Genomic DNA, 24,095 nt, shown 5'->3' on the forward strand with positions numbered 1-24,095 from the left:
TCATATTTAAACTAATGCCTTTAAATCACAGATAAAAATAATTATAGTGGGGGCACAACTGCTCAAAACCAGGGGATTTAGTCTTAGTCCATTAGCAGGCCTGGGGGTACTCATTGGAAAAGATATTAGAGCCCTCCCACAAACATGGTGTCACTCAAACTCATACACACACACACACACACACACACACACACACACTTACTCATCCAGCTCGTCCTCGTCGGCCTTGGAGGTGTCTGCATAGAGGTACTTGCTCATGTCCACGGGCCGCACGTTCTTCCTCTTGCTGGGCCGCGGCGGTGATTGCTGAGGCTGCGGTTCCTGCTCGGGTTCCGCGTCGGGATCCTCGAACGGGTTCCCCCCTCCCTGGAGCTCCGGCTCCGGGTCGTTGAACGGGTTGTTGGGGTCCGGGTCGTAGGAGTCGTCCTCCACCTTTGGGCTGGATCTGAAGGTGGGCCGTGGAGGTGGTTCTGATGGACAACAAAAATGAACATGTGTATGTGATGGAATATATGAGTGAATGAATGAAAAAAAAAATGAGTGATAAAGTGAACGAATGAATGAGTGAACGAGTGAGTAAGTAAGTGAGTGAATGAATAGGCAGAAAATACGAGAGAAGGGTATGCGTCAAGAGTCATAGCATAGGGCCAAAGCCATGAGAGAAGAGAGGAGAGAGAAAGAAAGAGAGACACACAGGAGGAGAGGGCGAGGCGTTCAGGGTCACAGGTGATTGGACGCCCGCGCTGATTAAAAGGCAGGCTGACAGGCCAGCCATCACCATGCCAGTCTCCACTGCTCGCTTTGTGCTTCTCACAGGCTTGGCCTGCAGTCTGAGTAAATATTGTTCAAGTCGTCTGTCTGACTGTATTTCACTCAAGCAGCAGTGAGTTCACATGGACAGCGTATCCAAACATGCATGCACACACACACACACACACACCCATCATAGAGAGTCACGGTCCATGACAGCACTGGAGACAAGTGCCACAGACCTCATTCTGGGGTTTCACATGACAAAACACTCACACACTTTCTCTCTCTCTCCCTTTCACACACACACACTCAGACAAAGCACAATCAGATACATCCTTCAACAGCCCTGGCTGACTCGGAGAGCAGTGGGTGGTGAAGGGACCCAGGGTTACATAGGTAGGTTCATACACACACACACACACACACACACACACACACACTGAAGTCAGGGGGCAAAGAGAAGGTGTGAGGTAAGCAGATGACACAAAGGCAATGCTAAGCAAGTGAAGGCAAGCAGTTGCACCATACGGTAGCTGACACAGCTAAAAAACACTCGGTAGATTAGTCACACACACACACACACACACACACACACACACACACACACACACACACACACACACCATAAGCTCTGTATGAGACAATGGGCTCACGGTTAGGCCATTCCTATTCAGACACTGAGTGGAGGTGTAGAAAAAAAAATGACATATGAAAATGGATCCATAAATGAGGCACTGCTCTACCTTCCTCGTAGGGGTCCCCAAAGGGGTTGAAGACGTTAGGATCATCGGGCTCGTCGAAGGGGTTGGTGCTCAGATTGGAGGGGTCCTGGTCGTCGTCCTCCATGAAGTTCAGCTTGCTTATCAGCTCTGTGGAGAGCGCCACACCCAAACACACACACACACACGATTAGTGGGATGTCAAGGGATGACGAGAGCGAACACAATCCACAAGAAAATGAAAATGTAAAATGAATACGACTCACAATAACACAAAATACAGACATGACCACAAAACCACAGGGGAAAAAATCCAAAAGAACTAAAAAAAAACAACATCTGCACTTTGAAGTGAACCAAGATCACACCAGCCAACCCCAAATCCAACCCTGTGTACACACATCCAAGACCCTCACATAGCCTCCCACCAGTAAGCTGGAAGACAATCAGTGTCTCTGGGTCCTCATCCATCCACTGGGTTCAGGCTTGGTCCCCCAACACCCCTAGAGTGTGACTGGGCCCACTGTGCTCCGAGGTGGCCCAGGAGAGGTGATAAGGGCCTGGGACATGTCAGCACCCAAGGGTTCCTGCTACATTCTCACCCCTATTTGGACATTGACACACTGCTCAGGAGAGCCAGAGTGATTGTGTGTTTGTTGGAGGCTATTTTTACAATGGTTAAGGCCAGATGAGTAGGTCTTGTTTACTAAACACATCAATAGCAAAGTCTTGTTTCCTTTTTTCCATCCATCGCATCCCTTTTTTACACCCAGAAAATATTCAAAACTGAACACAGACGTGTGTTTTTACAGTAATAGCTAGGCCAGTGATGACTTATGGCATGTGCGAACTACATGATTTTTTTGTCTTCCACGATGGTCTTTTACGATTGACCATGTCAGACTAGGCGATCAGAGAACCACACATTCTTGCCACATCTTGGTCATAAGACTGGCCACATTACAAGATCATGTAGCCTATCGTCGCGTGTCGTCACAATGTCAGTGTCATCACGGGAGTCGTAGGAGATTCCCCCAAAAATTCTGACATGCTAGACTTTTGGTCGTAAAGTCATAGAACGTCGCAGACAATCGTGGGTCGTGGAATATGTTATTACAAGACGCTTCTTCCTTCGGCGTCGTTCTCGACTTCATATTTGGGAACGACACTGAAATTTTGTCATCCACGACAGCATCGAGGCAAAATCGGGCTGAAATCGTGTAGTCCGCACATGCCATAAGACATCACAGGGATCACTCCAGTTAATAGAACATTCTGTAAACCACTATTTAAAGTAATACTAGAAAATCAGGCCATCAGTGTTCCTTCTTGATGTTATAAGACATGATGTTACACAACACGCCCATGCAATCCCATCTGCTCATTCCAGATGGGAGTCTGGTTCACTGCAAACTGCAGAACACCAAACTACAGCTCAGGGAGTATAACTCAAAAGTGTAAATAAAAATGAGGAGGATAGAACGATCACAAGGGGAGAGGGGAGACATTTATAGAAATAAAAAAATAATTACATAATACCAAGAACCACAAAGGAAACCAGTGAGACCAGACAACACCACAACACCACATCAAGGATGGCAAAGGACATCAGAAAAATAGATAGAATCAAAGAGAGAAGGAAAGAGGAAGAACAACCAGATTCAGAGAGAGAGAGAGAGAGAGAGAGAGAAAGCGAGAGAGAAAGAAAGAGAGAGAGAGAGAGAGAGAGAGAGAGAGAGAGAGAGAGAGAGCGAGCGAGAGAGAGAAAGAAAGAGGAAGAACAACCAGATTCAGAGAGAGAGAGAGAGAGAGCGAGAGAGAAAGCGAGAGAGAAAGAAAGAGAGAGAGAGAGAGAGAGAGAGCGAGCGAGCGAGAGAAAGAAAGAGGAAGAACAACCAGATTCAGAGAGAGAGAGAGAGAGAGAGAGAGAGCGAGAGAGAAAGCGAGAGAGAAAGAAAGAGAGAGAGAGAGAGAGAGAGAGAGAGAGCGAGAGAGAAAGCGAGAGAGAAAGAAAGAGAGAGAGAGAGAGAGAGAGAGAGAGAGAGAGAGCGAGAGAGAAAGAAAGAGAGAGAGAGAGAGAGAGAGAGAGAGAGAGAGAGAGAGAAAGAGAGGACAGAGTGGAGAGGAATGGAAAAGAAGACGAAAGCTCAAGAAGACCTTCGGAGGAACCGGCTGATTTAGCCGATGGCTTATTTGCTTGCTTTAGGTAGTCATCGGGCTCCCCATCTAAGCAGCTGAGCGCATTCAACTGGTTTACTATCTCTGCAAACAGAAGGCCAGTCAGGACAGGAGTGAGCAGAGAGGAAGAAAAGAGAGGAAGAAAAGAGAGGAAGAAAGGGAGGAGGAGAAAGAGAAAGCACACAACAGCCACACAATTTAACAATCGAAACACACATACAGCACTCATGACACCATATGTGTGCATAGTGAGAAACCAACATCATATATGTATGCACATATACCGTACATATATTTTCAGTTAGATGCTCGAGTCAAACAAAAACAATATGGCTGAGCGGGTTTTACATGATACTGGGACAAGGATGGAATGGAGGCATGAAGAGATGAGAGAAAGAAGGATGAGTGGAGAGAAGGATGAGTGGAGAGGGATGGACAGCATTCTGTAGTGGATGTATAGAACACCAACACCTCGTACAGATGCAGTGAATACATGCAGAAATGCAGTCATGCATTTCTATAGGCAGCCTACATACGTGCTGTTGTAGACATGAGATGCATGGGTGGAGGCGAGAAGAGAGGAGAGGAGAGGAGAGGCTTAGCGTCAGAACTCTTTCTGAGTGGCTGGATCATTCCAAAGCCGGGCATCCCACACATTATGCATGGGATGATGGAGAGACAGCAGAGAGGAGGAGGACAGAAGCGAAGGAAAGGAGGGAGGGAAGGAAAAAGGGAGAGAGAAAGATGGAAAGGTATTACAAAGCAAACAAGGAAAAGCCTGATGGGGAGACTGAGCCAAAAGAAGCACTGCATACATGCGCACACACACACACACACACACACACACACACACACACACACACACACACACACACACACACACACACACACACACGAAGCCAAAGCACAAACAAATCCGCAACAGCAATAAAAAGAAATATACACCCAAGCATTCTGCTGCAAAGGAACGTATAAAGTGATCCGTGAGTGTCCAGGTTACTGCCCCATACCAGGTGAGCAGTGATCGGGGCAAATGAAAATGACCATTTTTGTGACCAATGGGTGCTGCATTGAGTGGTGTTATGATTGGGTTTGAAAAGACCGTCACAGTTACAATACACAATAATAATCAACATTTTATATGTCCATCCACACAATCTGATTGAATTGTTGAATGGTTGAAAAGCATTTCAATAGAAGCTGTAAATCTATAATAGTATTTTTGTGATTTAATATATTATTTTACAGGTCTACTAATTGGCGAAGAATAGTCCTCAAGTTTAGAAATACCAAACCAATGATTCAAATGATAGGCTGTGTTTCTGACTAAAATAACTACTACAATTGGTCAATCCAAAACAAAATAATAAATGTATTACTGTAAAATCGTATTTATCGTTTCCTTCTTCGGGGATCATTCATTTTCTATGCTACAATTACATTAAGACACCTAATATGATCCCACAAAAACACAGAACTGGCTATGCCAGACTAGCCCTGAGCAGCCGAGCACAACCCAAGATCAAGGCGCCACTGGCATCGCCACCTCAGCACTTGGCACAGGTGTGGGGTGCCAGCACGGGCCCGGGGCCCGAGCCATGCCACACGGCTGCCCGCAGCTAGCCCTCAGGGACCGTGTCTGGTGCCCACACCTATGCCCAGAACACGACAAGGCCTGGTGCAGTCAGAGCAAGGGGGGTCCAGTGCCAACGGGGGCGCTGCCAGTCTACGCCACCGCCGGGTCCAGGTTCCACCTGTTATTTTATCCCCCTCGTGCTTCCCATGCTAACCGTGTAGGAACCCTGCAAAGGCCACAGTGCGTGGTGGTTATATGACTTGTCAGCGCCCTGACAAGGAGCTGAGTGATGCATGTCCGATGGCCCACGGCCCCTTAACGATTGTTATCTGTTAGTTGTTAAAGGGGAAGGGAAAAGTTAAGAGGAATGACAGGCATGCATTGCATAAAACATCTAAACTATCTGCTCCGAAACCCTGAACCCAACGCTCACCAGTGATCTTGGCGGCTTTCTCTTCCTGGTTGACCCGATTCTCCTCGTCCTCCTCGTTCTCCTCCTCAAAGTCGTCCAGGTTGCCGATGTCGGCCTGCTTCATGCTCATCAGGCTGGCCAGGCTCTGCATGTCCTCGTCACTGTATGTGGGGGCAGGGCGGGAGAGAGAGACAGAAGATGTGTGAGTGTGTGAGAGTGTGCGTGTGTCTGTGTGTCTGTGTGTGTTGGTGCATAAAAGCATACCGAAAAAGGATTTTAAAAAGGGAATTGCGACAACACTCATTTTGAGAGCGTAGAAAAGACATGTAAGCCTCAGATTTGCTTAGGTTGGCTTCGATTTTTCAAAATGTTTAAAAGGTTGTAACAAATGCTGTAGGTTTTTTTTTTCCTTCAAAATTGTCTTTGTCAGAATTAGTGTGTGTGACTTATACGTGGGCATACGGGAAGGGCAGTAGGATTGGTTGTTCATTCTCACTTAAACCCCCTCAGGTTGCAACAATTCTATATGATAACCTCCCGTTGGTTTAAAGGAGAGATGAGGAGGGAGAGAAAGATGGAGAGAGTGAGATGGAAAGAGAGAGAGAGAGAGAGACAGAGAGAGCGAGAGAGAGAGAGAGAGAGAGAGAGAGAGAGAAAGAAAGAGGGAGAGAGAGACAGAGGAAAGGAGAAGCCATGCCTCTGTAAACAATGTGCCCTTCATGCTCTCGCTCATGAGAAGCCTGGGCAATAAGAAACACACATTCCTGCCGCGCTTTTTTCAGCCAGCAGCAGATAACACCAGAGGATTAACGCTCTCCCTCTCCCTGCTTCTCTCTCTCTCTTTCTTTCCCCTCTGTCTTTCTGTCACTCCCTCTCTTTCTCCCTCTCTTTATCATCTCACTGCCTCTACCCTCCCAACGCACCCCTTCCCTCCTTTCCCACCGCCTCACCTCCCCCCTTCCTCCCTTCTTCGCTCCCTGATCATTCCCTCCTTCATGAATGCAATACAGTCCCTTCTTTAACCGGCAGCCGGGCTTATTTGAACTTATGTAATGGGGTTTATTTGTGAGAGGGTGACATCATTCCCCGCGGGTTAAGAGGGGTGAGACACTCCTGCCCTCGGACCCTCGGCGCTCACAAAAGGAGAGGCAGCTTGTAGGCCGACACACATCCCACACAAGACCCCTCAGGCTCCCTCTCTCTCTCTCACTCTCTCTCTCACTCTCTCTCAGTATCTCCCTTGCTCTCTTTCTCTCGCCCTGGCTTTTATATACATAGTCAGAAGAAAAGCACAGGGGAGACAGAAGGCAGCAAATATGGATCTGTGGAATTGTTACTCAAAAGGAAAAAGAAAAGTGCAAGAGAGAGAGAGAGAGAGAGAGAGACAGACAGAAAGAGACTTATTTATTTACACTTCCAAGCCAGTGGCTGGCAACATTTTTGCTATCTCTGGGTGTCTCCATTCTTTTGTGTGATGGGGGGTTGTGTGTGTCAAAAGAATACAAGCTGCTGGAAGGCAGCCCTGTGAAAACAAGATTTATTTATTTGTTTATTTTTTTTTCTAATTATCATTCCCTCAGCCTTGGGTTTGGCAGCTAACAGGAAGAGAACGGAGTGGAAATGATTCTTCATATTAAATCAGCGCAGGGATTTGAGGTGATTTTTGATTTTGCAATTTGACACCAACAAATAACTTCCGTCGCGAAATGTGAGGAGCAACGCAATCCTTCATATTTCTTTCAACAACACCCCATAGAGGATCCTCTCCCAGCTCTGGGTCAGACATTGTGTGTGTGTGTGTGTGTGTGTGAGAGAGTGTGTGTGTGTGTGTGTGTTGAAGTTAATCTCACAGACATGCAGTCGCATGAACGGCACACAGGAGAAAGGATGATTCTTCAAATTGGTCAGGTCCAGAAGGTTACAAAGGTAGCGTATGGAATGTTGAGATGCTGCGATCTACAATCAGTGTAAGAGCACAATGTTTGAAGAAAGAGCACGATGTTTGGGCAGGAAAAGAAGGAGAGGGAGGGAATAAGTGTATCTATAGGAGAGAGGTGAGGGGTGCAGCTAGATACTGTAAGGTAGGATTCAGTGAAGTGTACTGTTGCAGGCCAATACAAATAACCAAATTATTTTAAATGAAAATTTCTTGATAGAAATTTCCATATCATCCATAACGTTCACACCAACAAAACGTTTCAGCTGTAATTTTTTGCACCTGTCTTTCATCCGAAGTGTATAGGGAAGTTTAGCAAAAATAAATGTGTCTTTCGTTATGCGTCTTGTGTGTATGTGCCAGGTGTCAGCGGGGCCAAACATTAATTCCCACGTGAACGGAAAATAAAGATTATATTCTATTCTAAAAACACGTCCACCTAAAAACACACTGACGAAATGCAGAAATAAAGCTCGCAATAACCTGGTATGAACACGTAACCGGACACTGACGGCCAGTTGGGCAGTTATTTGCTTTATCTGTCAGGGCTGACTGCTGGCGGTTTAATCAGCACTAACGGAGGGCGACGGAGAGGAGGCTAACTGGGAGCTGAGAGCGCAGCTATGGGAGGAATGCAGAGTATGTCACATGGAGGTTCACTAGCCGTGCTACTGAAGCGAGAGAGGGAGTCCGAGATGAAAAAGGAGAGTGTGAGAATGAGTGATTAAGAGAGGGAAACTCAAGGGAGAGACGCCGTGTGTGTGTGTGTGTGTGTGTGTGTGTGTGTGTGTGTGTAAATGAGAATGTGAGAGGACAGAGGGAGATAGAGGCGACGAGAGCGACGAATGACGGGGCATAGAAGGAAGGAGAGAAACCGGTCTGGCCTTTTGATCTGTTCGCTATTCTCTCGTTCCAATCAATGCAAACTCAACTACTGGATTCGGAGTTATTTGGAGACCCTGGGTTTAATGTTCAAGCTTTCTTTGAAGCCTTAGATTTCGATCCTTTGACCACCACTTTTCTGAGCCACTTGGGTCCAAAAGGGACAAACACACACACATGGAGTGCTTAATTTGTGTGGAGTGTGTCTGTGTCTGTGTCTGTGTGTGTGTGTGTGTGTGTGTGTGTGTGTGTGTGTGTGTGTGTGGTTGGAGAGGTGACTCACGTGGCTTTGCCCTCTCTAAGGAAGATGCAAGAGAGAGAGAACTGCAGAGTGGCGGCCACCACCTTCTTGGACAAGGGCTTGAACTTGAGCTTGACGTCGGTCTGCGTGGGCATGGGACTGGCGTACTGCTTCATGTTGATGCTGCTGGTGGCCAGCGCCTTCCTCCGGCCCGACGGGGACTCCTGTGGACGGAGAGAAAGAGGGAGAAAGAGAAAAAAAAGAAAGTAAGACAGGAAGAGAGAAAGAGAGAAAGAAAGAGAAAGAGGGGGAGAAAGAAAGAAAGAACAATTATTTTATTAACCTTCATTTGAATCCTCCATTCCACCAGCTAAACACACGCTTACACATTTACAGACTCAAAATGTTCACATGTTCACAAATTTGTCAAGAAAGAAAATAATGAAGGAAAGAAAACAAGTTTCCCATGTAATACACTCATGTTCAGTTAACCTGTGTCCTAATAACTATTTTCTTAAATCATTTGGTGTTATTTCCCTGATATATTTGCTTATTTGCGTATTTGACTACAACTATCTGCTTGCCATCATATCAGCGATCATGATGGGGATGTGGTTAAAACAACAATGCAGACAATGCAGGAGATCAGAGGGCTGCTCAGTTATGGCAAAAACTTTTTCATGATTATTTTGCTCAATATTGAGATCACGGTTATTAAAACACGATTACTCAGTGATTTTGGAACCATCATCCATTTTTAAATTGAATTTTAAATATAATCTAAATGTATAATTTAAATAGAAAAAAAATGAATGCAAAAAGATCATGCACACGACAACTCAAGACAAAAGGAGAGCACTGAATGTTTCAAAATCGTTGGAAGTCACAATCACGATTAATTGATTATTGGCACAGAAGAGACAGCTATTGAGGAACCATTTCAGGTTATGTGTGTTTAAATGTCAAATGCCTGACTGACATGATACATGGCCTTAGCAGCACCTTTGGGAGATAACTGCTGTTACCTGTTTAAAGCCTCATAAATTTAAACAGGTAACAGCCGTTCTCTAGCAACTCCAGATTCCTTTAATAGTTCAGTTCAGAGGAACTAATTATCCATTAACATTATACAGAAACTATTATAATATAACAGAAGTTACATATGTGAAAACAATGCCCTGTGAAGACATCTGTCCCACTCTCTCTCACTCCCACACACACACACACACACAGGCACACAGGCACACAGTCACATACAAACCGAGCCTTTCATGCATTATCTGTGCTCGTGAGGATAAAGGATGTAAGGTCCCTGGCGCCCCCTATAGGAGACAATGTCAAGAGGCGACCATTAAACTTGCATGTCTCCCAAACAAACCAAAAGTACAACAGTGAACTGCAGTTGTGTGTGTGTGTGTGTGTGTGTGTGTGTGTGTGTGTGTGTGTGTGTGTGTGTGTGTGTGTGTGTTCGCATGCAAGTCCTTTTAATCAAATGTTTGATGTCATAATTATGAGACACCATTCAACAAGCTAATAAAAAAAAGGGTCTGCAGTTTTGAGTTGTCTCGTTTCCTCGCAAAGATGAAAGATTTGCCCAACATGAAACCAACAGATGAATAAATCAAAAGAACAAAAAAAAAAAGCCATCTTCAACTGGGCCCGCTGTGCATCCCTAGATAGGAGAAAACACAGCTGGGGCCGTTACCCTGCCAAAATAAATAAATAAGCGCAACAAAACGGCACGTTTAGTCTTTCCGCTCTACCTCGGGGCTTTTTCCCTGCTTGCTGTCAGCCTATCAAGGATTTGCTCTTGCACTTGCTGTGTTGATACAGGGCACGTGCCATGTTCTCTTTCTCTCTCTCCCCCCTTCTCTCCTTCTCTCCTTCTCTCTCTCCCTCTCTCTCTCTCTCCCTCTCTCTCTTTCCCTCAGAGTGTCTGCCGACTGCCCTAGGTTGTTCACTGGAAAAACATATCCGTCTTTGGGGTGGTGTATGTTCACCGTTTCTCTTTCCATCAGAGAGGGGGTGGTAGAGAGAGAGAGAGAGAGAGAGCGAGAGAGAGAGAGAGAGAGAGAGAGAGAGAAGGAGAGGTGAAAGAGGGAAAGAGAAGGCAATTGTTGTTTGTTTGTTTGTTTGTATTTGCTGGGTTGTTTGTTTTACCGCTGCATTCCCCCGTCGCTCATCTGAAATGGAACGAGCGGAGTGGGGGAGCGGGAGCCACAGAGAGTGAGTGAGCTAGCACGCCGCCGCTTCAGCCCTCCGTCACGACGCGAGCTGCGTTCCTGGCCCAAGTTCAGGAAGCAGGGGGGGGGGCTCTCCTCTCATGGCGGCTCGTACGGCTTCCCTTTCTCCATCTCTACCCCTTTTTCTCTTCTCCACTCTTCACTGGCCTCAAACCTCCAGATGAGGTTTAATATAAGAATGCCCATTCCAAACATAAACACTCTCTCACACACACACACACACACACACACACACACACACACACACACAAGCACTGGCATATTAAATGATTTCTATAGTAGTGAATGGCTTGAAGATGTCTATTTCACAGTGGCCGTGTTCCTGTTCCCCAGCCCTGGGGGAGCGGTTGGGGGGGGGGAGTGGAGGCCGCCATAAAGCCCCTCATGAATACAATGCCACACATTTCCCTGTTCACACAGGGCTATTTGGAGAGCGCGTATTATATACATACGGCTGTGTGCAGATCTGCTGATATGCGGATGTTCTTTCTTTGAGGTTGTGTGCATGAGATGGAGAGTGTCGAGAGAGAGAGAGAGAGAGAGAGAGAGAGAGAGAGAGAGAGAGAGAGAGAGAGAGAGAGAGAGAGAGAGAGAGAGAGAGAGAGAGTGTGAGTGTGTGTGTGAGTGTGTGTGTGTGTGTGTGTGTGTGTGTGTGTGTGTGTGTGTGTGTGTGTATATGTGTGTGTGTAATGTCTTCACAGGGCAGCACGCTTCTCTGTACACCAGCGCAAACAACTTACTCTCTTATCACCTTCCAGTGCTGATGAGATTGGGACACAGTGGCGCAGTTATGGATCACACCTCCACGCAGTCAAACACTCACACACACACACACACACACACACACACACACACACACACACAAGCTCCAGGGAACCTAGTGGCTCTACCACGTGCAGGCTCCAGCAGCAGCCCGGAATGGTGCGCCCTCAGTGGGACTATCCCCGCCTGGCCCTGGCCTGTTTCCCCCAGCGGCCTGCTCCTCTCACCATCGCAGCCTCAGATTAGCAGTGGGCAAAGCATGATGGGTAAACTAGCTCAGGTCCCACTTCAGAGCCAATCAGGGTTTGGCGCCATGGGAGCACCGAGCACGTTCTCCGCTTTCTCCCAAGGTGCTGTAGAGCTGCCAGCACAGGGTATAGCCACGCATGCACACACACACACATGCGCACACACACACACAGGCATCACAACGGGCTGTCTTGGTGCCGTTACCCAAGCGTGCCCACTTCAGCCCCTCTGCCACCAGGCTCCAAAGCTCCTTCAGCAAATGGGAATGATAAACCACAAGAGGAAAAAGAAAAAGAATTAAAAAAAAAAAAGTGAGGAACGGAGATGAAGACTGGAAAAAAAAATAGGAAGGCAAAGGAGGGGGGGGGATGAGATTCAGAAATGCTCACCGGCGAAGGTACTTGACATTTGTGTTGACATTTGAGCCCCTGTTGAATCGGTCGGAAATATAGCATGTCATCCCCGGAAGAATACAGCGCTCAAACCCCCCCCCTCTTATCGGCGAGATAATGCGCTCGTATTATACGAAGCTAATAGTGCATGCAGATACTTTATGAATGAATTTTTCAAAATGCATCAAACACTTAAGTCGGATTTAGGGGGGGGCCCTCTCTGAAGAAATACTTAAGAATATGCAAATACCCCGAGAAGAATTAGGTTTAACAGATTTGACTAGCACAAACAATAAATGTGCTCTTTTCCCCGGTCGCCTCTGTCAATCAGGCAGCGAGATTAAGGGCCGGGGTTGTGACAATGTGTAAAATGAAAAGGGACAATAAGGCACTTTTAATTTATTACAGGGATATGACTATCAATACGCTCTCATTGTATCCGCAGAATGGTTAAATACCTCGCTGGGAGGCTTGGGGGACAACAGGGCAGCCGTTTGCTTCCCCCTACTTGCCAGATAGAGGAACTGCAGCCCACAGCACAAGCCATGCGACAGAACAGTCACTGCAGCTGGGCTGCTGCTTGGATTTTTCTCTGAAGCAAGTAGAGACGAATGAGCCAGTAAGAGACACTACTAATCACTTAGTCACTCCTTATTTTTACCAGACCACTACTGTATTTTTACCAGGTCACTAGTGTCACTACGGTGAATTGAATGTATGCATCTTAAATGCCTAAATATTTTTTGAATGGCGCTTTAAGCCTCCTTCTCCTGCCCATGGTGGCATGATCATGTGATACAAAGTGAGGTGAACCCTCTCAAAAGAAGATCTGCTAGCTGCATGTGTGTGTGTGTGTGTGTGTGTGTGTGTCTGCATTAAGCTCAGCATTGCTTCGTGTGTGTTCTGACAAGCATGGCTTAACCCGAGTGCACGGCAGTACAGCCGCAAACCCGGGTGGCAGTTGGGCATGTGTCTCACCGGGGGCTCCCAACACGACATGAGATTCATTATGGCACACTCAACAACTGAATCCGATTTTGCAGATTAGAAGAATTAGGCCCGAAAGTAAAGAGTCTTGGTTTCATTTATAACCTCATGGATACAGAGGCCAATACACAGGTATTACTTCTAGTGTACATGAAAAAATGAACACGACCTGAATATGACCTGAATGAAAAAAGATCTTTTGGCTTGTGTGGTTGGAGAAGCCTGCCGCTAAAGTGTGGGCTCCTCCATCAGTCATGTGCTGGGTTTTTACTCATACCACTGCTTCTCGGAGATAGCGTTCATGAGTACCTAGCTTAAGTCGCTCTTTCTCTAGCTGCTTCTGTGTGTATGTGTGTGCGTAGCATCCACAGGGGGCCTGAAGGAAGTGTGATCCACAGTCACACAGCGTGAGGGGAAAGATGAAACATAAACATATATGCATGCACACACACACACACACACACCACAGACACAAACACACAGAGTTTAGTAGGAGCACCCCACGCTCATGCTAACTCTCTCAAAGCCGCCTAGCTAAAACCCCAAACTGATAGAGCACGTCTTCCAACTCGCGTACCCCTCTCTACTCCTCTCTCTCCCTCCATTCTGCCTCTCTGTCTGTCGGTATTACTCGTTATTCATGCAATGTTTTCCGTGCCTTTGTCCTCCCACACACAATGAGGTGTTTGACAACTGCATGTCCAAACACCACTACACAGATAAGGCTTGCTGGCAAACACTCTTCTCTCTTTCAATCCACAGGCATGCCATTACGGTCTTCCCCAACTCCTATCGCTGTTTACACTGTCAGCTCGCTCACACACATTACCATCAACTGGTCTCTGTGACCTTCATGACAATAGCTAATTTTTTCTCTCTCTTCCATCTCTCTCTCTCTTCCATCTCTCTCTCTGCTGTGTGTTGAATGTAAGGGGGGGGGGGGGGTGTAGGCTGGTGGTCTATCCACTTTAGAAGGAAGGGGTCCCAGCTGGCCCAGTATTGATCCACAGCTGCTCCCCACGTGGGAGCCGGGGTCAGGGCTGCTGGGGGTCCTCCACTGCCCCGCTACCCAAAAAACCTGCCAGGGGAGCGGGGCTGAGCCGGGGGAAGAGAGCCTCCTGCCTCCCCGACGCCCCGGCAGGTCAATTAAGCGGAGTGCCTGGGTGGGGAGCGCACACACGCACACGCGCACACACACACACACACACACACACCTCTCACACCAGCACTTATTCGAATCCCTTAACATTGGCTTAACCATTCATGGAGCTGCCTAACAATGGCGGGCAGGCCTGTGCCACATATGGCCTACGCACGCTGCATTAACTGGAATGCTCTTCCTCCTGGCTGCTCTCTGCTTAAAGACCACATGGGTGAGAGCAGAGGCTTTGGTGAGGTGGAGAAAGAGCCCCAGACACCCAGAGTCCACCGACGGATGAGATTCACGCTGCATTTAATCAATGACCAGGATTGACCGATGAGCACAGGAAATTATGAATGTGTCACTTTCACATGACCTTTGAGCAAAAGACAAAGCCACAGGCTTTAGAAGCATTATAAAGATTATGTGAGGAGTGAACCACTATGCCTAAGCTCAAGGGATGACAAAAGAAACCAAACAGCCAAGAAAAAAGGTTGTGTTTGTGGGTTTAATTGTTACAATTGGTTGGATTAGCGTATTGGAATTAACGCCAAGTCAGATCGAAAATAGGTTAAGACTTGAATAGCGGTGTGTCGTGCAATGTGTATGAGAGAGTATGGATCTGCGAGTGTGAGACAGGCATGGTGAAAAATGTCCTATTTGTAGAAATGTCCCATTTGTATGAGACATGATTAAAACAACATGTGTGCTGTATGTGTGTTTAAAGATTTATGTGTGTACGTGTGTGTATGTGTGTGTGTGCGCGAGTGTGAGAGAGAGAGAGAATTGTACGAGCGCGTGTATCGGTGCTCCTCTTGGGCGAGGCCGTTTATCAAAGCTCCAGAGGCCGGGGGTAAATAAACAGGCTGGAGATTAGGATCGGGCCCATCTCGCCATCACTGTGTGCAGCGCGACACGCGGAGGGGAAAGCCAGAGGATGGGAGGAGGAGGAGGAGGAGGAGGGCAGAGGAGTGTACAGGTAAACACACACCGCACAGATAAGTGGGGAGGTGAGGAGGGAGGGAGGGAGGGAGGAGGCGGAGGAGAAGAGAGTGACTCGTTCATTCCTCTCGAGCGCCCTGCGAGGCCGTGAGCATGCCCATCAGGCGAGGGGCTGACCTGGGGTCAACGTCACTATCTCAGTATCGCTAGACACACACACACACACACGCACGCACACGCACACGCACACACACACACGAGGTGAGTAAAGCTATCGTGCTCAAACACTACAATACACACAGGGACTGGGAGGCCACATCATAAAGCAGTGACCGGAAGCAAGGCAGGTTACCAAAGCAACAAGGCCTCTCTCAGACAAACCAGAGTGAAGCTTTCTGTGAAAACACAGGCTTCATAAGCAAATCCCCTATGACCGTTCATCTTATCCTCCTAAATTAGGGCCCCTAATGCATCAGAGATATCTGTGGGGGCAGCCGTGGCCTACTGGTTAGCGCTTCGGACTTGTAACCGGTGCCGGTTCGAACCCCGACCAGTAGGCACGGCTGAAGTGCCCTTGCAAGGCACCTCACCCCTCACTGCTCCCCGAGCGCCGCTGTTGTTGCAGGCAGCTCACTGCGCCGGGATTAGTGTGTGCTTCACCTCACTGTGTGTTCACTGTGTGCCGAGTGTGTTTCACCAATTCACGGATTGGGATAAATGCAGAGACCAAATTTCCCTCACGGGATAAAAAGAGTATATATACTTACTTAGATAGCGGGGCCTAATCACGGCCCTAATGCATCAGAGGTAGCGGGAGCTAATCACAGCTAATGAAGACACGAGAGGGACAGACACAACGCTCCAGCTCTCTCTCTCTTGAAGGCACAAGCAAGAACACTGCCCAGGCTTGCATCACCATATGTCCGCCCCCACCTCCTTCACGGCTGTCACTGCCGAGCCCACACACACACACGCACACGCGCACGCGCACGCGCACGCGCACACGCACACGCACACGCACACGCACACGCACACGCACACGCACACGCACACGCACACGCACACGCACACGCACACGCACACGCACACGCACACGCACACACACACACACACACACACACACACACACACACACACACACACGCACACACGCACACACGCGCGGCTGACGGCTGGTGGCGCGGTGGCAGAGGCTGGCTGGAAAGAGCCGAGCAGAGCGGCCAGAAGTCCAGCTTTCAAAGACGAGGGGAAAAACCCAGAGAGAATGAAAGAAAAAGAATGAAAAAAAAAAAGACTTTCTGGGTGGTCAAATCGATCAGGTCTTGCTGTGGGTCTCTTTCACTGCTGAATAACCCCGAGTGGCGCTCAGCTCCCTGTCCCAATAATATTAAACGGCTTCCTTTCACCAGCGCGGATTATGACACCGACTGATTTAGCTGCCATTATGCAGGAGGTGTGTGTGAGTGTGTGTGTGTGTGTGTGTGTGTGTGTGTGTGTGTGTGGGGGGGGGGGGGTGGCGTTATCCTGGGCAGTGCCACCAGCTGGGGGGGCCTCTATTGTGGGGGCAGACATGAAAGGCTGGCATGGGCATCAGAGCGGGTCGTATGTAAATAAAAATAATAATGGCAGATGATGATAATAGTAATTGTGTGTGTGTGTGGGGGGGGGGGGGGGGGGGCGCTTTCTAATCAAGGAGTAAGGGGAGAGCAAGGGAGAGCGGGGAGAGACTGACAGAGCGACACAATGGAGCCCACGCCAGTGTAATTCCTTCAGATGACAGCTGGGGGGGGGGGGGGGGGGGGGAGAGGGGGAACGAAAAGAAAGGAGAGGGAGGAAGGGAAAGAAGAAGAAAGGGAGCGAGAGAGAGAGAGAGATGGTTCACAATGAGCCCTGCTCAAATAACACACTGTATACTTTACATCACGGCCCATCCGGAGACACCAGCCTGACGCCTGCAAACAAACAAACATACAAAGCACTCAGCTTTTCCGCGGCTTCCTCGCTTTCTTTTTATTCCTCTCTCTTTTCCTCTCTCTTATTCTCTCTCTCTCTCTCTTTCTCTCTCTGTGTGTCAGATATGGACCGTGCTGGCAAACGGAAAATAAAAGTGAGGCCTAGCATGACACACACAAGAGCATGACAAGTGTGGCACTGCTCAGAGGAGGTGCCTGACAGCTTGCTTAGCACTCAAAAGGGCTCCCACTGCCCATGTGGACGCAGCACACACAATTTCCATCCTGTGAACGTGGGAGAGAGAGGAATGGAAGTGGAGGAGTAGAATAGGCGAGGGATGATGAGAGTGACACTTCAGCTCCTCGTGCTCAGGTGAGGGAGGAGAGCATGTCCTGAAATAGCCCTCAAAACATATGCCCACTCCCACCAACGCCCGCTCACACACACACACACAAACAAAGCCAAAAAAGGCCCAGCCACAATGGTCTCTGTGGGACGGCACAATATAGCATGGATGATGCCTCTATTAAAGGGCCTTGGGAATAGGTTATTGTTAGCCCCTCAACACACACACACACACACAGACACACACACAGACCTCCAATACACCTCCTTTCCGCATCCCGCCATCCCATCCCTCCGCACCACAAAGCTCCAAGCCAGAGAGAGACAGGCGGGGGTGGCCTGGGGAGGTGTGGAGAAAACGGAGAGAAGAGAAGAAGAGAAGAGAAGAGAAGAGAAGAAGAGGAGGAGAGCGATTAGACACACAAGGACAGGATTAAGGACTTTTAAAGGAAACAGGGACAAATTACAGCGGCACACAGTCGGCCGCGGCTCCGCTGCTGCCTCTCGCCGGCATTAATAATAGTTTAGGATAACAGCGGCTCCCTCCGCCGCTGAGAGGGGACGCGTAATTGGAGGCAGCCATTGTCTCCCATGTCTGGGGCCCCGTACTGAGAGAGAGAGAGAGGGAGAGAGGTAAAGAGATAGAGAGAGAGGGAGGGAGGGAGAGAGAGAGAGAGATCAACACCCTCTCTCAGTCTGCCTGTTATTAAGAGTATCAAAAATTAAATACCGACGCAAAATGAAAATAAAGGATGCTGGCATGCCGGAGAGGTAGGATGCAGTGCTGGGGAGGGTGGGGGTGGAGGGTAAAAAGTGGAGACTGTGGAGAGAGGAGTAAAGAGATGATGGAGGGGCTGAACACAGGGATGAGGACATGAAAGAGCACATGAGAAAAGAGGAGAGGAGTGGGGCCTGAGAGGGCCATTATCGCACTCGGCGTCCGGTCTCTTTGTGACACAGTGGCGGGCGACTCGATAAGAGGCTCCGCCGTGATGACTTTACTGCTGCCACCTCACCTGAAGACGCCAATTATGTGTGTCAAATTGTGTGATTGCATGCATAAGTAGGCATTTGCAAAAAGGTGTGTATTAGAGAGAGTGTGCACAACTAACACACAGGAATTCTGTGTATGTGTGAGCGAGCGAGCGAGCATGTGTTTGTGGGTGTACGTACATACAAATAAATGGCAAGTCTGTTCCCCACACACTGGAGGAATGTGATGTGAAAAGGTGGGGGGGTGGGAAGCGACGGTGGAGGAGGGAGCGAGAGAGAAGGCGTATGAAGAGGCAGTGTGTACCTGAGCCATCGCCCTGCCCTGCCCTGCCCTGCTTTAAATCCAGCCTCAGCACGAGACGAGCAGAGGATCCCTGGCAGCCAAGGCCTCAGCTCCAGAACACCCCAGAACACTCACCGCAATTTAGCCCACTTTCCTCAGCCGCGCCGTGGGCTGCCGACACGGAGCCGACCACCCCAGTGTGGAGCGGTAACGGGACCCAAGGAGCCAGGACCGGGGGGAGGCCAGCAGCAGCAGAGGACACGGCGGAGGAGCAAGACCGAGCGACGGGAGAGAGTTTAGGCAGCTGCTATGTATGTAGGGCATGAGTTAAGGCATGAGGAAGATGCCCTCAGGAGAACCCATCAACTACTCCCAGCATCTAGCCAGAAACCTATACGTACAGACAAATGATGAAAATGGGTCAGGTTGTGTCATGTAGGGCATTCCTCATTTCTCCCTCTCCACACATCCCTCGCTCCAGTCATCCTCTCACCTATCCCCTATCTCTCTCTCTCTCCCTCTCTCTCTCTCCCTGTCAGTGCATTTCTTTCTTTCTGTCCATCTCTCCAGCGGAGGTTTAATGAGGGCCTACCTGATAGGTGTGATCAGGTGACGGGTGAGATCAGGTGTTGGGGACACGCTGGCCCACAGTGTCGGCGCTCTGGCCGGGCGTGTGGAAAATGAGAGTGGCTGCTGAAATATGCAGCACAAATGTGCGGCTTATATAATATTACACAAGGCTGAAATATTTATCCTCATAAAAGTGACACACACACACACACACAAACTCCACAATGTTGAAGGAAGAGTAAAGTGATTTGTTTGGAAAGGTGAATAATTTTACCATAATAAAACAACATTTTATATAGGTTGAGGTTAGACTGCTCCATACATGAGTCTGAAAATGGAGGCATCAAATCGTGAAGGCAGCGGAGGAATCTGTTGTGCGCCTGTCCCTGGATTTGTTGCTCCCTGCAGACCGTCATGGTTGGGGCTGGGGTTGGGGTGCCTGGAGCGCTCTACCCCAGATTGGCTTCAGATAGTGAGAGGGCAGGCTTGGTTTGTGGGTTTTTCAGGGGGTCCTTTGTCCATGCAGGGATTTTCCTGACATCTAGATTCAATTATAGCCACGGCCACATAAGTCCTTGGAGGGGACCTCGGTCTTTCCAGCTGGACCAAGCTCCAGCTCTCTCTCTCTCTCTGCCCTTGCTCCCTCCATCCACCCCCCCCCCCCCATCCCTCTCTCTCTGGCTGCGGTCTTATCAGTATGGCCAGGGCGGTCTGTCTGGTCCAGCCTGGTCCAGGCTATGGGCATCAGGCCCCATGCTGATCACACTTCTGAGGGGCACACTAATAGAAAAATAAATTGCAGCATCCAAAAAGCTCCTCCAATGCAATATTGCTGGAGAGAAAAACGCAACTCGGCGGGTTAAGATGACAATAACATCACTATAAACTGGCATAAACCCAAACGGGAGACATAAAAAGGAGATAGATCTACTGGATTACAGACCACAAGTCCATACTCTTTAAGACTTTGTGAGCTCATCGCTTTCCTGACAGACTTTCCCTTAGGTCACATGTGTGGATAGTGGACACACACACGCACAAAACACACACGCACAAAACACACACACACACACACACACACTCACAGGACAGAAATGTTATTGCATCTTCAGCACAAGTCATATCGGTGCTTGATTAACCTAGCCTAATCTGTCCAGAGAACGCCTCTTTATCGGCAGACATGGTCTGTTACAGTGATCTAACTCGCTGGAGGCCCACCTATGTGGACCCAGTCAGACGAAATGGACAGAAATCCATGGTGGTAATTGGAAGCCAGACCCACACCCACCCCCGACCCCCCCAGCCCCACACACACACACACAGACCTACACACAGACCTTCACACAGCCACACACACAGAACTGCTGACATGGCGTGATGTTTTGAAAAGCTGGCTCCATGGTGGGGCCCTATGACTTTGGGGCCTAGATGGGACATGGCGGAGGACAACACCGGACCTCCCACACACTCACACCTCCACACTCTGTGGTCAGTCGCTCGCTCAGACACACACACACCACAGAGACTTAACACACACACTGAAGCAGTCAAGTGGCTCTCAAACACACAATATAGAGAAGTATACACATAATGTCTGCCATTTACACAAACTCGTCCACCACAATGCAATTCTCTATGAATCTCTACGACCCACATACATAGACAGGATGAACAAATAGTTCCTCTGACTTCTTTTGTGTATGTCCGTGTAGTAAAGAGTGAGGTTTATTTCCTTTTTTCTCCCAAGAAAAAGTATTTTTTATCTGTGGGATCAGTTTAACCGTAGCCCAATATACATCTCTGTTACATCCAGTGGGGGAGAGGTTGAAGCCCCTTGGGCCAGAACAGACTCCTGGTTCTTTTGTGGGTTACCCATAGTAACCTATTCCCTGTGCTTTCATTGAGATATTGTTCAACACATTCATTCATCTCTCCTCTTCTGTATATCGCTACGAGGCATGGCTTTAAGCGCCTGGGCTATTCCTAAGGTTTCATTGGTAAAAAAAAAACCTGTTTGTTTTACGGCTTTCCGACACTGTTAAAGATCTAACATTTGTATATCATGGGTTTTAATCCACAAAAATCTGCTTTACTTAAAGGGATTATTTATAAGATTATATACAACAAAGCCTCTTTGGGACAATATTGGCTGTAAGTGTCGTTTATTACCTCTGTTGATAACTGTATACACACAACGGCTCCAAATAATAAAGGGAGAAAGGAAAATCACCTGACAAAGATAATTATTGGGATGAGACTGATTAGAGGTGTATACAAGTCAAAGAGTCTGAAACGTGGATTAAAAGGAGGAGAGATTATCTTTAAAGCAACAATGAGCATCTTAAAACCAGGGGAATTAGTCTCCGCAGAGCTTGATAAAGTGCCTTCTGCTCGCTCTCTGTGTGTTTCCTCCACCGCCATACTGCGCCTTCTCTTCCCCCCCTCTACTAGTCATGAATGTGGAATTACCCAGAACGGGTGCAGATACAGAGACACACAAAAAATCTGCTTTAGCATCAAAACGTCTGTTTCTCTCTAATGTCAGTTACTGTATGTAGTAAAACAAAGGTGCAGGCGTTGGGGCTGAAAGGATTAGATGGCGACATGTGGATTTCAGCCGACAGATTCATCTCACAAACTGAGGGTTGACTCGTCTCGATTCTTTTTAGCGTCGCTTACCAGAACCTTCTATCCCCAGCATCCACTGGCCCAAGGTCGAGGTCGGACGTTACCTTTTCAGTTTGCCCCACCCCAAACCACGTCTCTCACGGCAACCCTCCCACCTCGTCCCTGGGTCAGGCTTGTGGGTAAACATGGGGATTTGAGGAGATTTCCAGCCCCACAAAAAGTCTGTCTCCATCGGCAGGCACCATCTTAAGAAGCGACGGAGCAAAATAAATACCTGAGATAAGTCATGTACCACGCAGGAGAGAGGAGGAGATTCGCCCTCCCAACACACACACACACACACACACACACACAAACACAAACACAGAGCAGTTGTACCCCTCGCACTGAAAACAGAAATATTGAGGGGTGGGCGGATTAGGGCCAGGGTGGGTGACAGGTGAGAAGACACGGAGGCAGGTGGAGTTTGGGAGGGTCGGGTCAGAGAGGTGAGGTGAGGAGCGCTAGGAGGAGAGCTCAGTGGAGCGGAGCGAGGCAGGCGAGGGCAGACCCGTAGTCAGGGGTGGGGTTGGGGGGGATTAGGGCCCGAGCGCTGGCCCTGTGCCCGATGACTCCCCGCACGCGGATGTGAGCCACAACACCGCAGACAAAACAATAACACAACCACACCGGTATTATGAGAGGAGTGTTGTGAAAGAAAACTAGACCCCAAACAGAGTTAGAGAGGTAGAGAGAGATGGAGGGGGGGAGGGAGGGAAGAGGTGGAGAGAGGTGGGGAGGAGGTGGAGAGGGATGGATGGAGGGAAAGAGGGAGGGAGGAGGTGGAGAGGGGTGGGGAGGAGGTGGAGAGGTGAAAGAAAAAAAGGGACAGCCAACTGTCTTGCTTGCACCAGACAGATTTGATGACGGCATGCGTCCAAAACGTACTATTCTTATAAGTTGCTACCATACTATACCTTCTGTTTTTGGAGGTATATTTGACGCATACAGCCACGGCAAGCTCAACTAAGGACTGTTAACTTTCTGCGCCATGTAGTACTACCCTATGTTCAGGTCAGTCAACCCCACCACAGGTCAGAAGAGTAAAGGAGCAGGAAGAGGTAGAGGAGGAGGTCAGGTCAGCAGCAGGGAGGGAACAGTCCATCCCTCCGATGACTCGACACCCCACTGGTAGCCAGGGCTGTGTATGACAAATGTAAGGCTTCTTTCTCTCCCTCTCCTTCCAGTGTTGCAGCACAGCAACAGTGGGGGGGTTCAGCCTCTCTTTCAGCCTTGGTGCAATTCTGAAACCTGACGTCGGGCCTGTGCTTTAGCACTTGAGTTTCCAGAGACGGGACACCGAGATGGCCTGACGCTTTGGGGGGGGTGGACACTGGTGGATCTGACGAGTTGACAGGGAGGCCTGATGTGCCCATAGCAACGAGGAGCCCAGGCAGAGCTATCTCGTTAGCAGACGTGGGGGTCAGTGCCAAGGCTGCGCCTGGCAGGGGTCAGAGCAAGGCCGTGCCCCCATGCCAGCCTGGCTCCAAAACAACTACTACGGTGCCAGCCAATGGCCACTGACTATACTCCCCCTTCACACACACACATATAAACAAAGCACATTTGGGCTTAGCCTACATTTAGCAAGAAACACATCTAGTGCTCAATCTTGCACCATATTTGTTTAATCAACAAGGCTCTGATCAGATTCTCCTTTTAGTGGAGAGGATTTTTTTGTCCCCCAGGTTATTGAAAATCCCTCACACGGCACAGTGATCAAGAGCCCATACAGGGTGGGGCCAGCAGGCCTTGGTCTGGTTCCCTTCATGGATCCAACAGAACCGCAGGGGAGGTGGCCCATCAGCAGCAAGGGTCGTGGCCCACATGCCACCAGAATGAGCGCCAGCGCTAGACCAGCCACGCCCCCG

At 48.7% G+C, this 24,095-nt stretch overlaps 1 protein-coding gene across 1 annotated transcript in view; it reads right to left on the bottom strand.

Annotated features, from left to right (window-relative positions):
- Positions 1 to 24,095, bottom strand: part of ehbp1 (EH domain binding protein 1) — a 151,438-nt gene that overhangs the window by 87,600 nt on the left and 39,743 nt on the right. The window contains 5 exon segments of the mRNA XM_042066196.1: positions 203 to 470; positions 1,497 to 1,622; positions 3,630 to 3,734; positions 5,660 to 5,799; positions 8,740 to 8,921. Coding sequence (XP_041922130.1) covers positions 203 to 470; positions 1,497 to 1,622; positions 3,630 to 3,734; positions 5,660 to 5,799; positions 8,740 to 8,921 — 821 coding nt within the window.

The sequence above is a fragment of the Alosa sapidissima genome, chromosome 16 (assembly GCF_018492685.1).
Source record: "Alosa sapidissima isolate fAloSap1 chromosome 16, fAloSap1.pri, whole genome shotgun sequence".
In the NCBI taxonomy this organism is placed as follows: domain Eukaryota; kingdom Metazoa; phylum Chordata; class Actinopteri; order Clupeiformes; family Clupeidae; genus Alosa; species Alosa sapidissima.